The sequence below is a fragment of the Gadus morhua genome, chromosome 5, assembly GCF_902167405.1.
Source record: "Gadus morhua chromosome 5, gadMor3.0, whole genome shotgun sequence".
NCBI classification, from domain to species: Eukaryota; Metazoa; Chordata; class Actinopteri; order Gadiformes; family Gadidae; genus Gadus; species Gadus morhua.
The window spans coordinates 5,601,628-5,614,218 of NC_044052.1; the positions used below are offsets into that span (position 1 = coordinate 5,601,628).

The window sequence follows — 12,591 nt, forward strand, 5'->3', positions numbered from 1 at the left end:
TGTGTGTCAAAACTACTTGTTACTTTCAATACACAATGGATTTCTACTTACAAAAAAATTACGCCCACATTTATACTTGAATGTTGTCTAGTCATATATAGGGGTTCCAAGGATCGGCATATTTCTTGAGTTTCAGGCTCCCTTCAACAATACAATAATATAAAATGATAAAATTGTATTAGAGAAACACAAGAAAAGTCAGCTGAGACTCAAATAAACAAAAAGGTAGTGAAAAGATGTTTACAGTGCTTAATTTACAGTGGTTTAGATGCATGTGATGAAAAGCTAATTGTATGGATTTTATACCCATTATTTAAACGTTCAAAACAATTAATGAAACAAATAAATGGTTGTGGAGATGATGTGTTGGAGGAAATTACATGACTCGTATAGCCTAAGTTAAATAAATTAAAATAATATATATATTTTTTTTTTTTTTTTTCAGCCTTTTCTGAAAATATTTCAAGGCACAGTTATAACCATGGGTTATAACGGGTCCACGGACCGGCTCCGGTCCACGGACCGGCTCCGGTCCACGGGACGGGTGGTTGGGAAACGCTGGTCATTTATTTGAATAGGCGTGACCGGAAGTCGTCGTGTGTTTGTGTACGGTTCTCTTTTATTATTATAGTCAGAGGCTTCCTGTTTGGAAGTTGTTAGAAACCAGCGTCCCTGTAATGGCAGATTTGTCGCTGTATCTCACTAATGTCAACGTTTCACTTGGCCAAACCATGGAACCTGATAAGGTTAGATCATCCTCAATCTGCGTGCTTTTCTTTGTCTTATGGCTGCTACAAATCTTGGTTTAATTAGGTTTACAAAATACTTCCTTAGCAATAGCTCCAGCGCTGAAACGCTCGGTCACCCCAAACGACAACCGTATTTTGTTCCATGTTGTTTTCCCATATTGAAGTAACTCGTGGTGGCATATCTGTGTATTTATATTTCTAAGCAAGTGCGATCACGTCAAAATGTTATGGACTCCAGTTGTTGACGATAGCAGGCTTATAGTTGTCCTGTCTTAAGAAACACAATTCCACTAGGAAAGTCAATGCAATAATACAACTGGAAAGTGAAACTCTTCTCCTGGTGTTCGCATTTTTCTTGTACTGTAGTTATTTTGGGCAGTGTTTAATGTTGTAATACTGTGCTAAATATAGAATGGCCACAATCTTATATCTCTGAGATGTGTCTTATAACGACGAGTGTGACCAAAGTGTCAGGTGGTATGACATTTCTGACTCAAATATATATTTTTCTCTGGTTATTTTTCAAGAATTATGGGGCTGCTGACAACTTTGAGAGTGTGGAGATGGGAGAGGCTATAGATGAAGGTGGGAGAGTTAGAGTGCCTCGTAGAACCATCTTCTTTGCTAGCGGAGAGACCATGGAGGAGTACAGCACCGATGAAGAGGAGGATGAGGAGACCCCTATGAAGAAAGATGTTGTGACTGTGGACACGGTAAGCTGATTTCAAAATTAGTTTGTTTCTGAAAGTACAGACTGGACTTCTTGAGTTAATCCAGATGCCAAATTGAAGGCAGAGGAATTTTGTGGAGAAGACCATGTAAGCATGTTGCTACGCAGCGAAAGAAGTTGCCCTGTAAATATAATCCACAGCTGTTTGCATAAAGGAGTTTATGTGCACTGCACACCTCCAAAACCTCAACATGTGCCTCAGAGTGGAGGGCCTGTAGAGAAACATCCTGTATACTAGTAGCACCATATAACTTAAAACGCACAGCCAACATTGTACTTGCTTAGAATGTTTCTCTGAGACACATATTCTTGTTTACAGTATTGGCAATTGTAATGTTAGTGTTCCAATGCTGGTTTATGTATGGCTTGTTTTCGGTGTGTTTTAGTCCAAACTCACCTGGGGCCCATACTTCTGGTTCCACATGTGGAGAGCAGCTACCTCCACCGTTTCAGGTGAGCTTCTAAAGGAAGGATTTTGTTGCAATTCATAACTAAATAATAATAATATTGTTTAACCCTTTAACTGCAAGAAAGAGGCCAAATAGTTTCTAGTCATAGTTGTTTACACTAGTAATCTTGAAGACACTTAGAACTTGTTTAACATATTCTAAATCTTGTTACAATTAGGGCTGCAGGAATCTAGAAAATCTGAATCATAATGATTCTAATGTTCTTTATGTATATGTATTTTCTCTTGATGCAGAGCATTTAAAAATATATAGCAGTTGGTGTATGTATGCAACATCCATATTTCACAAAAAAACTTTAAATAGGTAAATCTGAAATGTAAACACAATCAAAGAATATACAGTTCTTAAAGAATGGCATTACAAATTCATAGGAAATGCTGAAAATACCTCCTTTACACTGCTTACGTATTACTTTACCAACAAATTTATTTTCTATTTACCTTCTGCAGTGTGTGACTACATGGGAGAAAAAATGGCTTCTCTGTTCGGAATAACCACGCCCAAATACCAGTATGCCATCGATGAGTACTACCGCATTAAGAAAGAGGTACGATTCTACACACACAGCTGGCAAGGGCAAATAAATGGCATTGTTGGCCGTAACGGGGTCTTCCAACTGAAGTGACAGACATGTGTAACAGTTGTTGAAGTGCTCTGCATTTCCCATTGTTCGTAACCTTATGATTTCCTATTGTTCGTGACCTTATGATTTCCCATTGTTCGTAACCTTATGATTTCCCATTGTTCGTAACCTTATGATTTCCCATTGGTCGTAACCTTATGATTTCCCATTGTTCGTAACCTTATGATTTCCCATTGTTCGTGACCTTATGATTTCCCATTGTTCGTAACCTTATGATTTCCCATTGTTCGTAACCTTATGATTTCCCATTGTTCGTAACCTTATGATTTCCCATTGTTCGTAACCTTATGATTTCCCATTGGTCGTAGCCTAATCTGCCTCAAATCACATTTTCACAAAGCGTTCGTAACGTCTCCTTGCACTTCTTTACCGACCGCCTCTGCCGTGTTCCTGCACAGGAGGAAGAGGAGGAGGAGGATAACCGCCTCTCCTTGGAGGCGGAGCACCAATTCAACCAGCGGCAGGAGGAGGAGGGGGAGGAGGGGGGCAGCGGGGACAGCCTCCGCCTCTCCCAGCGCCCGGCCGCAGAGCAGCCGGCCGCCGCCTTCGTCAACATCAGCTTTGAGCTGGATCCCGAGCCGCCCCTGGTCGCCCCCGACACCACCCGGGGGCCCGCCCCCGACACCACCCGGGTGCCCGCCCCGCTCTCCTCCTGATGACGCCGTCCCGTAGGCTCGCTGCAGGTTCCCAAGTGCCCTCATTCCCAAAACGTCAAGCATCCGACTTGCCAATGCGTTCGTCCACCTATCACTTTAACCGTTTGTCCATTTTTCTTTTGTTTTTTGTTTCTATTATATTTTGCGTTTTAACTGATTTATTTTTCGTCAACTGTAAATAAGGACGATATGTGAAGGGATGTAAAAGTTAATGAACTTTTTATTGCTGGTGTTGCATTGGAGGAAGAGCATGTTGAGACTTTTCCTAGACTGGGGTCTGGATAGTCGGGGCCCGTGTTCGGTATGAATTGTTCCTTGGATATAAATGTGCATCTAATCCTCAAGGAACGGGTACGTTATTATGTCCTGACAAATTTCTGACCGACTGTGTTTGTATTCCATGTTGTGCAATGTTGAAGATTTGAATACACAAGAGGACCCACTTATTATTTCTCAGGAAACCTTGTTCTGGCCTCTTCTGTAGTCACCCAAACTGGTTACTGTAATCCAGATATTGAACTCTACATCTTGTTATTTTTTACTAATGGAAAGTTTCTAAGAAATGTTGATGAGGCAAATACCGGTTTGGTTCTGCCTCACTTGCAATTTTCAAACGTTATCTCATTTATTTTGTTTTTTATGAAAATTATTTTTTAAGACATTATAGTTAGGGCTGAGGTAAAGAAATAAAATAACTTTTTGGAAACTAAAAAAGCGATGAACCATATGCTAGTTCTCTGAACTTCCAGGAAAGGAATCAACCGATTTCTCTTTGAATTGCTGTCACTGACAAGAGTACAACAAAGGGTCTTTTATGGTTCTGACATGCATGCAAATATCAAAATGTTAATTACACAAAAAAGCTTTTTTAACTACTTAACCAGCTCAGTCCTTTTTTTTTACCAGCAGCTTTTATTTAAAATAATACTTTTGTGAAACTGAATGGCGAATTTTAGACATGCATTTTCAAAATAAGAAAGGAATGCCAAATAATAAAAATGCCTTAACTAATTAAAGAGACCTATAGAGAACAGAAATAACTGGAAAGAGGGCAGTTGATGAAATTCATCACAGCCGATAATAGTTCCAATACCGTTTTACATCTTGGCCATTGTGTTATTTCATCATAATCTGATTGTTTCCGTTAAAGTTCGGTCTGATTTGTATGCAACTCTTATCTGTATTTATGCAGTAGTAATTGGAATCATTTCATTGTGGCCGATGCAATTTGCACATTTTGGAAAGGGCTAATGCACAGGCATTCAAATATTTGTTGTGGATCTATTGTTGTAATTCAAAAGAAAATGAAGACTTGTATTCAATGTAATTAATAAAACATTTGAAAAATAGTTTTGAGGTTTGTTTAATTAGTATACAATTATAGTTATAGCACATTTTACAAAAATTTGACCAGAATTTTTCGTGCGATGAGTAAAACTGAGCTGAACTTTCAGTCTACAGTGTTGAGTTTTCAAGTCCATAAAGGGCAAATACATCCCAGAATCCTGCAGATCATTGGTACTCCGGTCCAGCTCTCTCAGACAGGAGTTGGAGCAGAGAACTGAGGCTTTTCAAGCTCTGACAGATCAGTGACATGTTTGATTCCTACATCATATAATGAAGGTCACATAAGCAATACTTAAACAAATATAAATTAACTTATTTTTTATTGGTTTATACAACTCATATACTGTAGGTATTACTACATATAGACCCCATAATGAACAAAAACAGTGTGATTTAGTGGAATTTATATTGAAATCAGTCAGCTGTGGATATCCATGAATGTCTTGTTTGCCTACAGAGATGTTTTGGAGAATTGACCACTGGCATCCATCTCAGAAGACCCTTCTCTGAAGCAGAGTAGTCATTCAGAGACTCTCGATGTAAGTTAATGTTGGACCTCCTCCACCAAAGAAGGTTCGTTAGACTCATTCAGAGAGTGGAAACGATTGAAGCGTGGAAACGATTTAAGACCTTTTTACTAATCTTCTTCTTGATGTAACTGTCTGTTCCCTGATTGGTCCGTGAGCTACTTCCTGACCCACCAAGCAGACCTTGTAGGAGTATCTTATTAGCATAAATGACGGTAATACATAAAGAGCAGCCAGAAACTCCTGAAGGCTCATATGGACAAAGAACTCTGCCCTGGTAGAGCGCTAACTCATCTTTAAAGATCTGAACATTCCCTGAGTACACAGAGGCTGCTCTGACATCGAGCAGCCTGTTTTTTCAGATCTCCCATGATACTTCCTGTTTCCCTGTGTTGACTGAACCATCAGAAAGTGGATGTACATCTGAGTCAATGTCCTCGGCATCTCATCTCCATTCTGGGATGCTTTCCAGATGTGCTCCAGAACTGTACCAGTAATCCAACAGAAGAGTGGGATGTTACGCATGATGTGGAGGTGATTCTGTGAGATGATGGTGCTGGCCAGTGTCTTCTCTCTAAATCTCTGAGGGATCTGATTGTCTGTTACAGGGCGTGTGGTTCTCGATATGCGAGCCGAGGGAAGCAGGTTGACACTATCCACGACTCCCATACTACGTTAAAAATTAAAAACAGGAAAAAGCCATCATGCAATTAAGGACAATTTAATTGGTTTAGTCAACCTGGAGTAAAGCGTGTTAAATAAAATAATTAAGGTTTTTGTGCTCAATAAATTATGAATACAAGCGGGAATATATATATATCTTTTTAATAACTATGAACTGAATGAAACCATTGGCCAAATCATGAAACCATATGCCAAATAACATGTTCAAACTTGACACCAACATCAGATTAACAATATTTCACCATTAAAATAGCGACAATAATGTAAAGCCCTCATTTATTTGAAGGGACAAGTTTTATCATGTTGGAGAACATAATGGGATCAAGTGAGGTAATAGTGTCAGTAGAGCAGACACCAGGGAAATCCTGCTGATCTCTCACTCATTCATGTCCATGAAGGAAGTAACAGTATGATGCCTGATATGGATTCAGCCGATTCAACTATCAAAAATATATCAAGGATTGTGCCTTTCTTGAATTCCCCCTTATCTACGGTGAAAATAAGCGGACATAGACAAGAGGCAATACGCTTGGCAAAAGGACCAAACCAATACCAAGGCTCAAGTCATTGCCCTTCGTGATCTCTCAAAAGACATGTCCACGGAACAGGTTGGCATGGGGGGGGTTGGTGGAACTCTGCTAGATGCACAAATCCTTTTTTGTTTAGACTGGGGCGCCAATCACCGTCTTTCCCCGACGCGACACTGTGCCAAGGGGAATCAGTCGTACTGCTGTCCACCTGGCTTGTTTTAGGGTCAGTCTGCCCATCACTGGTGCCGCACCCACCCCAGGCCCCTTAGCCCTAAAGAGATGCCTCAGCATTTCATCATACAGTGGAAGTGGAAATAATAAAAAAAAAAAAGTATACAATTGAAAAGAAACCTAATCTTACCAGACCAAGGAAAGTGTTTGGCAAATGAATAACAATAACCCACAAGAATGAACAACAACCTAAAGATACAAGAAATGTGTTATAAACCGAGGACAAAATACCATCTCCCTTAAATAAAGTTGCATTATTCTGATGCGTCACCATTAGTGAAAAGGCTCCATGTCGATCCTGGCTCAGAATTGATGTAAATCTGATGTAAATCATATTTCAGTAAAAAACTGATGTAAATCCAATCAATCAAAAATTTTGAAAGTGGAATGGAACTCAACAGTACGACGAAAATGAACACAAAGATCTGCAGTACAGAGCGTACACGTTTCACTGCAATTTTGCATAAAAAGTATGGGTAAGTTCATTTCACAGTTTGATATCTATATATCAATGAGCAGGGGGACGCTCTAGAGGTCACCCCCGGCCCTGTAGTCCCCTACTGTAGTCCAGATTCTGCCTGGACTGTGGGGGTCTGTGTCAGGACACTGGTGGCCGACGGAGGCGGCAAAGGGAGAGTGGCGTGAGGAGTGTTTAGTTTGTCCCCCGGAGAGCTCCGCTCCCCACCCCCCCCCGGGCTGACCCAGTACATGAGCCTGGTGTGGTAGATCTCGAAGCAGGGGGCGGGACACAGGCCCGGCTGCCCCGGACACAGCCGGCAGTAGAAGTCTGTCGCCCCCTGCCCGGCCACGCCCAACCCCGTCTCCAAGCCCGCCTCCTTGGTCTCCCCTCTCTCCTCCATAACCCCCGTCTCTGCCTGCACCGCCTCCTCCTTCTCCCCGAGGTGCCTCTCATGCTCAAGCGTCTCCGCCTCTTTCTCGTCCCCCTTCTCCGTTTCCGCCACTCGCACCGTGCCCGACTCCTCCTTCGACTCCTCCGTCCTCGCCCTCTTCCTCCCCCAGGGCCCCTCCCCCTGCTCCTCCTCCTCCGTTGCCCGTTTGAGCGGGGGGTGGCTGCAGACCACGCAGCCCACGCTGCCCCACAGCCTCTTGGCCAGGAAGTGGCGGTCGGTGAGGCGCACCGGCAGGTGGTTGACGGGACGAGGTTGTGGAGCTGCGGTGGAGGAGTCTGCCACGGGAACACAAAACCCATACAGAAGAGTGAGCGAGGAAATGCATTCATTCATTCATTGGGGCTGCGTTGAGCCACAGGAAGACTACCATCCCCTTCAGTGATTTCATACGCACAAAAGCCAACCAAACGGGCTTATGACGGACTGTACCCGATTATCATCATCATCGATGATGATCCATTGAACCGAAGCCGTGTCCGCAGTGCACAGCTGTGGGGCAGGCAGACACGGGGAATCTGCAAGGGATTTGATGCACCAGGGTTCTTTAGAAGCGCTACCTGAGGTCTTGGTGGGCGGTTCTGGCAGCTGGCACATGGTCTCCTGGTTCAGTGTGAAGGGCCGACACAAAACTGACTTGTTCTTCACCTGGCAGCGCCGGGGCCCAGACGAGCGCATCGCGTCCGTCTGGGTGCTAGCCTGCGAACAGACACAGATGGAAACGTACCGTCTCGTCTTAATCCTAGTTTCATTGAAGGTCCTGTAACCGTTTATTTAGTTGTTTTGTGCCGCCCTTTTGACTGGCAGTACTTACGTGGTATATCGTCTTGTCATGGGTGTAAGGAGTTGGAAGAGTGCCTACAAAGAGAAAAGATAATCAAATGTATAACATATACCATCAGAATGGGTAGGAAAAGTAAATATCAATAACAAAAATTATATCAGAGCTACATAGCTCTATGCATTGATCAAGGGAGTATGACATATGGCAAACATTGCCATTATTAGGCAAATTCAACGATTGATGAATCAACAATATATGTGCTATGAATACACGTTTTAACGCTATAGGTTCTCTATAGAAAAATCTCTTATTGAAAAACTCCAATGTGCACTGGAGTCGTGAAGTGCTGAGTCCCCTTTAAGCAGGTGGAAGGTGAACCGACCCGTAGCATGAGGCCGGGTGGCAGAGTCACTGGCCAGGCACACCAGCTCCCCCCCCACCGGGTTCATCTTGGAGGGATGGTTGGCCTGACTGGGGGCTGGGAGGGAGAGAGAGAGCGGTAGAGGGGCGGTTGGCTTAGCTGTGGTGGCATGACTACATTAACAGTTGCATTTAGTGGACAAACAATGAGTACAGTTGTCAGAAGAACGAGAAACACTATATCGCTGTCGGTGCAGTAAGGATGTTCAGTATGGAAGTGCCAAGTACTGACAATCACGATGCTACACAACGCCAAGTACTATTTTTAAGCGCCAGGACGTACAACATACAATAAGTGCGTTCTGTAAGTGCCTAACTATTAATAATTAACTATAATTATAATTATTATAATTATTATAACTATAATTATTAGATTATATTGAAACAACACGACACTATTCCCTTATGTTCGTCTGCATGTTGCCGAGTATCATCTCACAAATTCCACACACGCGCCCGTGTGCGCGTGCGTGAAGTTGACGTCGACAACACAGACGCCGACGCCGTCGTCCTACCGTGGGGCGGCGGCAGCGCGCGGCCGGCGGCGGCGGCGGGGGGGGGGTCGGCGCGGCGCGAGGCCTCAAAGTGCAGGTGGCAGTACTGCATCAGGCAGGCCCGGCTGCAGAAGTTGCGCACGGAGCTGGTGCACTGCAGCCTCTCCTCCAGGCAGGCCCGCTGCCTGCAGCCGTCACACCGGGCCATCTGGACACACAGACAGACAGACAGACACAGAGAGAGACAGGGAGTGAGGGTGAAGTATGACATACCATCGTGCATTTCACTTAATAGTCGGTAACTATCTTTACCATACGACACATATAATAGGCCCCTTTCAAAATTGCAATTAACATTCATCTTTAACGTGACCCAATGCGCAGTGTTGCCCAATGGTTATTCATCAGAGTCTAGTGAGACGACACAGCGGTCAAACGCTCACGACATTTGCCCAAAAAGATTTGGAACAGCTTTGCCCTTTTTTCCCCCATAAATGACTGGGATGATAAGAAACACGTTCCTTAAATGGATCCAAAAAAAACAAAAGCACCGTTGAGTCATTTGACCATCGGCAGAGCCGTCGCCGACCCGAGGGCACCGCCTACCCCGTAGAAGAGCACCGTGTACTGAGACATGCAGTGCGGCCGGCAGAACTCCTCCACCCGCCCGCCGTAGTGGCTGTGAAACGTCTTCTGGCTCTCGCAGCGGCAGTAGGAGCAGGGCCTCCAGGGGCCCTTGCCCCCGGCCGTCACCTCCTCTCGGAACTGCTGCTTGCAGGCTTGAAGAGGGAGGTGGGAGGGGGAGTGGAGCATTGTTAAAACACACGACAGCAAGCAATGTCAAAAGGGAATTATCTCGTGTTGATGCAGACTTTGGCCGTTTTCATTTTAGCATTTTGCTAAAATCATGCTTTATGATGAGTGTGATACACAGGAAGGTGTGGGATATAGAGGAGAGGACATGCAGCGAAGGACCACGGGCAGGGATCGACCCCGGGTCGCGGCGGTCAGGACTGGGCCTTAATGGTACGCGCTGTACCCGGTGAGCCACCGTGGCGCCCCGGCATTGGCCTTTTTTTAATTATGGATATGAATATAATCACACCGAATAAACACACCAACACCGCGAAGATCTGATAACCATATTCACAAGAGACGAGTCGGCCTTTTCTGCGACGCGCGGAACAGAGGACGTGCGTGCGTGAAGACCACTCACTCTGGCTGCAGAACACGCGGTCCTGCTGGTCGAAGGTCACCACCTCAAACACCACGTTGTCCAGCTTGCAGCTCTCGCACGGCGCCATGATGTTCCTCTGGGTCTTGTACTGCTCACAGCACGCCGCGCCGCAGAACATGGAGATGCGACCCTGCAGGCCGAGCGGAGGGAGCGTTGACTAGCGGCGGAGAGGGTTGCTGAGCAACAGGACCAGAGCCTCTACGGGTGGCCAGTTAGCAGGTGGTAATAGACTTTTAAATTTGAAAAGGGGAGCATAGGAGGACATTGCTCTTCAATTTTTGATTTTCTTATATTTTAAATAAAATGTTCTCGCTTTTATAAATGTTTCTCCACGTAACTTTGACTATATTGCTTAAGTTAAGCTTTAAGTTACCATAACTCCTCCCTAAATCATACACCCTACCTTTGCACCTGTCATGATAAGGGGGTCTCTCTCTCTCTCCCTCCCTCCCTCTCTCTCCCTCTCTCCCTCTCTCCCTCTCTCCCTCTCTCTCTCTCTCTCTCTCTCTCTCTCTCTCCCTCTCTCTCGCTCTCCCTCTCTCTCTCCCCCCCCCCCCCCCCCCTCACCTGGTAGCTGAAGAGAAGCGGCTTGGTGTCAAACCGTTGGTTGCACTGGCCGCAGGTCAGGTGGCTGTGTGTGGGCGGGGCTTGAGTCAGGGCGTGGCCGGGCGAGGAGGGCGTGGCCGGCTGGGCCTGGTGGGAGGCCAGGTCGCTGTAGGCGGGCTCCAGCGGGGGCACCGAGGTGACCCTGCTGTGGGCGCCGGGGTGGGTCCCGTGGGGCGAGGACCGGTCGAGGCGCGGCGCCGGGGACGCGGCCCCGCCCAGGGGCCCGGGCAGCGGTCCGTCGGAGAGGGGCGGCGGGGCAGAGGAGTAGGAGGGCCTGCTGGGGGCTCCGTTCACCAGGCTGCGCTGAGAGGCGGGCTCCTCTTTCTGTGGGATCACAGAGAACCGTCACACTGAGGTCGGCCCATTGGGGAGAGACTGCACATTTATTGAACATTTTATCATTCCACAAGGTTTGGTTTCATTATTGCTGCTCATATTTCAGTCCGGCATACAAATCGTTCTAAACCAAGCAATAGCCAACATATTATACAAGTCCAAGTCCACAATACATATTGTATAAGTTAGGCCATTGTGTATTTTATCAGAATGAAATGAGGCTTTCAGTACCTGTAACCTAAACGCGGAGACACATTCGTGGGAGCAGAAGTTTCGGATGTGGCCATCCGACATGGCCAAATGGTACTGGGGGACCTGGCTGAGATTGCACTGGGAGCACGGGAACGCTGTGCCTGGGGAGGGCATCCGGGGAGAGAGGAGGACGGTCTACAGTTACACCTCAAGAAGCCCAAGAAGCAGAGCTCCTCTGTGTAGCATCACGGCGTGTTTGTGCTCTCCAAGAGTTAAGAGTTGGGTTACATTGTGTACACATCGATCATTGGTACAGTCCACAATGTATACAAAACAGGGGGAGTGTGTTACGGTTAAACAAAAATCCACGTGGCAAAGATAATTCCAGGTTTAAGAGGTTCCTTATGTGTGTTACAAATGTGTCATTTGTTTCATTGTGTCTACTGTTATGCATTGCAATTATGTTACTCGACGTAAAACTAAATCCTGACCATTTACATGACCAACATAAAATCTGGGATTTAAATGTGTGCATTTGAGGGTGCCAAACTGAAAGATAGTAAAAGGAGCTGAAGTTAAAAAGGTAGGTTAGTTTTGTCGTTTTATTTACCTGTGAGCATGTGTTTGCTGGGCCTGCTTTGAGCAAAACAGGTGGTAGAACAGTAAAGCTGCACCTTCCCAATCTGGTCTCTGTCCATGATGGTGTTGGAGACTCGAACGGAGTCGTGACAGACGGCGCACTCGGTGTTCTTAATGCAGGACTGAAAAGGAACAGCTGCGTTAACCGCTGGAACTCCTGTACAATCACACGCAGGCTTCACCCAGAAGAACCCTTGATCAGCACCACTGGCTTAAGCTATGTGTGGCAGTCTCCTTCCTAACACTATCAAATAAAAAAAGGTGCCCGACGTAATGAAACTAAAATGCCAACATTTATGTCCACTACTAGGTAGCAGTGTATCCTCATTGTATGCTAGAAGACACAGAAGAAGAAGGTGTGTTCCTTTTGTAAAACATTTTCACCACCTGACGTCCTCCAACAACCTG

The 12,591-nt window shown here is 45.4% G+C and overlaps 2 protein-coding genes across 7 annotated transcripts in view; one reads left to right on the forward strand and one right to left on the reverse strand.

The window, feature by feature from the left end:
* The first annotated feature begins 585 nt into the window (after positions 1–585).
* On the forward strand, positions 586–4,597 carry fam177a1 (family with sequence similarity 177 member A1). Its single transcript, XM_030356193.1, has 5 exons — positions 586–746; positions 1,277–1,462; positions 1,866–1,932; positions 2,399–2,496; positions 2,991–4,597. The coding sequence occupies exons 1-5, from the start codon at positions 678–680 to the stop codon at positions 3,246–3,248; spliced, it is 678 nt and encodes a 225-aa protein (XP_030212053.1). The 5' UTR covers positions 586–677; the 3' UTR covers positions 3,249–4,597.
* A 301-nt stretch (positions 4,598–4,898) lies between these two features.
* LOC115543703 (zinc finger MYM-type protein 4) overlaps positions 4,899–12,591 on the reverse strand; it is a 31,902-nt gene continuing 24,209 nt past the window's right edge. For all 6 annotated transcript variants that reach the window (XM_030356188.1, XM_030356187.1, XM_030356189.1 and 3 more), the window contains 10 exons: positions 12,155–12,305; positions 11,584–11,705; positions 10,978–11,340; positions 10,390–10,540; positions 9,780–9,952; positions 9,195–9,381; positions 8,642–8,737; positions 8,290–8,333; positions 8,036–8,174; positions 4,899–7,753 (listed from right to left, as the gene is read on the reverse strand). In XM_030356188.1, the coding sequence (XP_030212048.1) occupies positions 7,125–7,753; positions 8,036–8,174; positions 8,290–8,333; positions 8,642–8,737; positions 9,195–9,381; positions 9,780–9,952; positions 10,390–10,540; positions 10,978–11,340; positions 11,584–11,705; positions 12,155–12,305 (2,055 nt within the window). In that variant the 3' untranslated portion in view covers positions 4,899–7,124. The remainder of the gene's footprint in view (positions 7,754–8,035; positions 8,175–8,289; positions 8,334–8,641; positions 8,738–9,194; positions 9,382–9,779; positions 9,953–10,389; positions 10,541–10,977; positions 11,341–11,583; positions 11,706–12,154; positions 12,306–12,591) is intronic.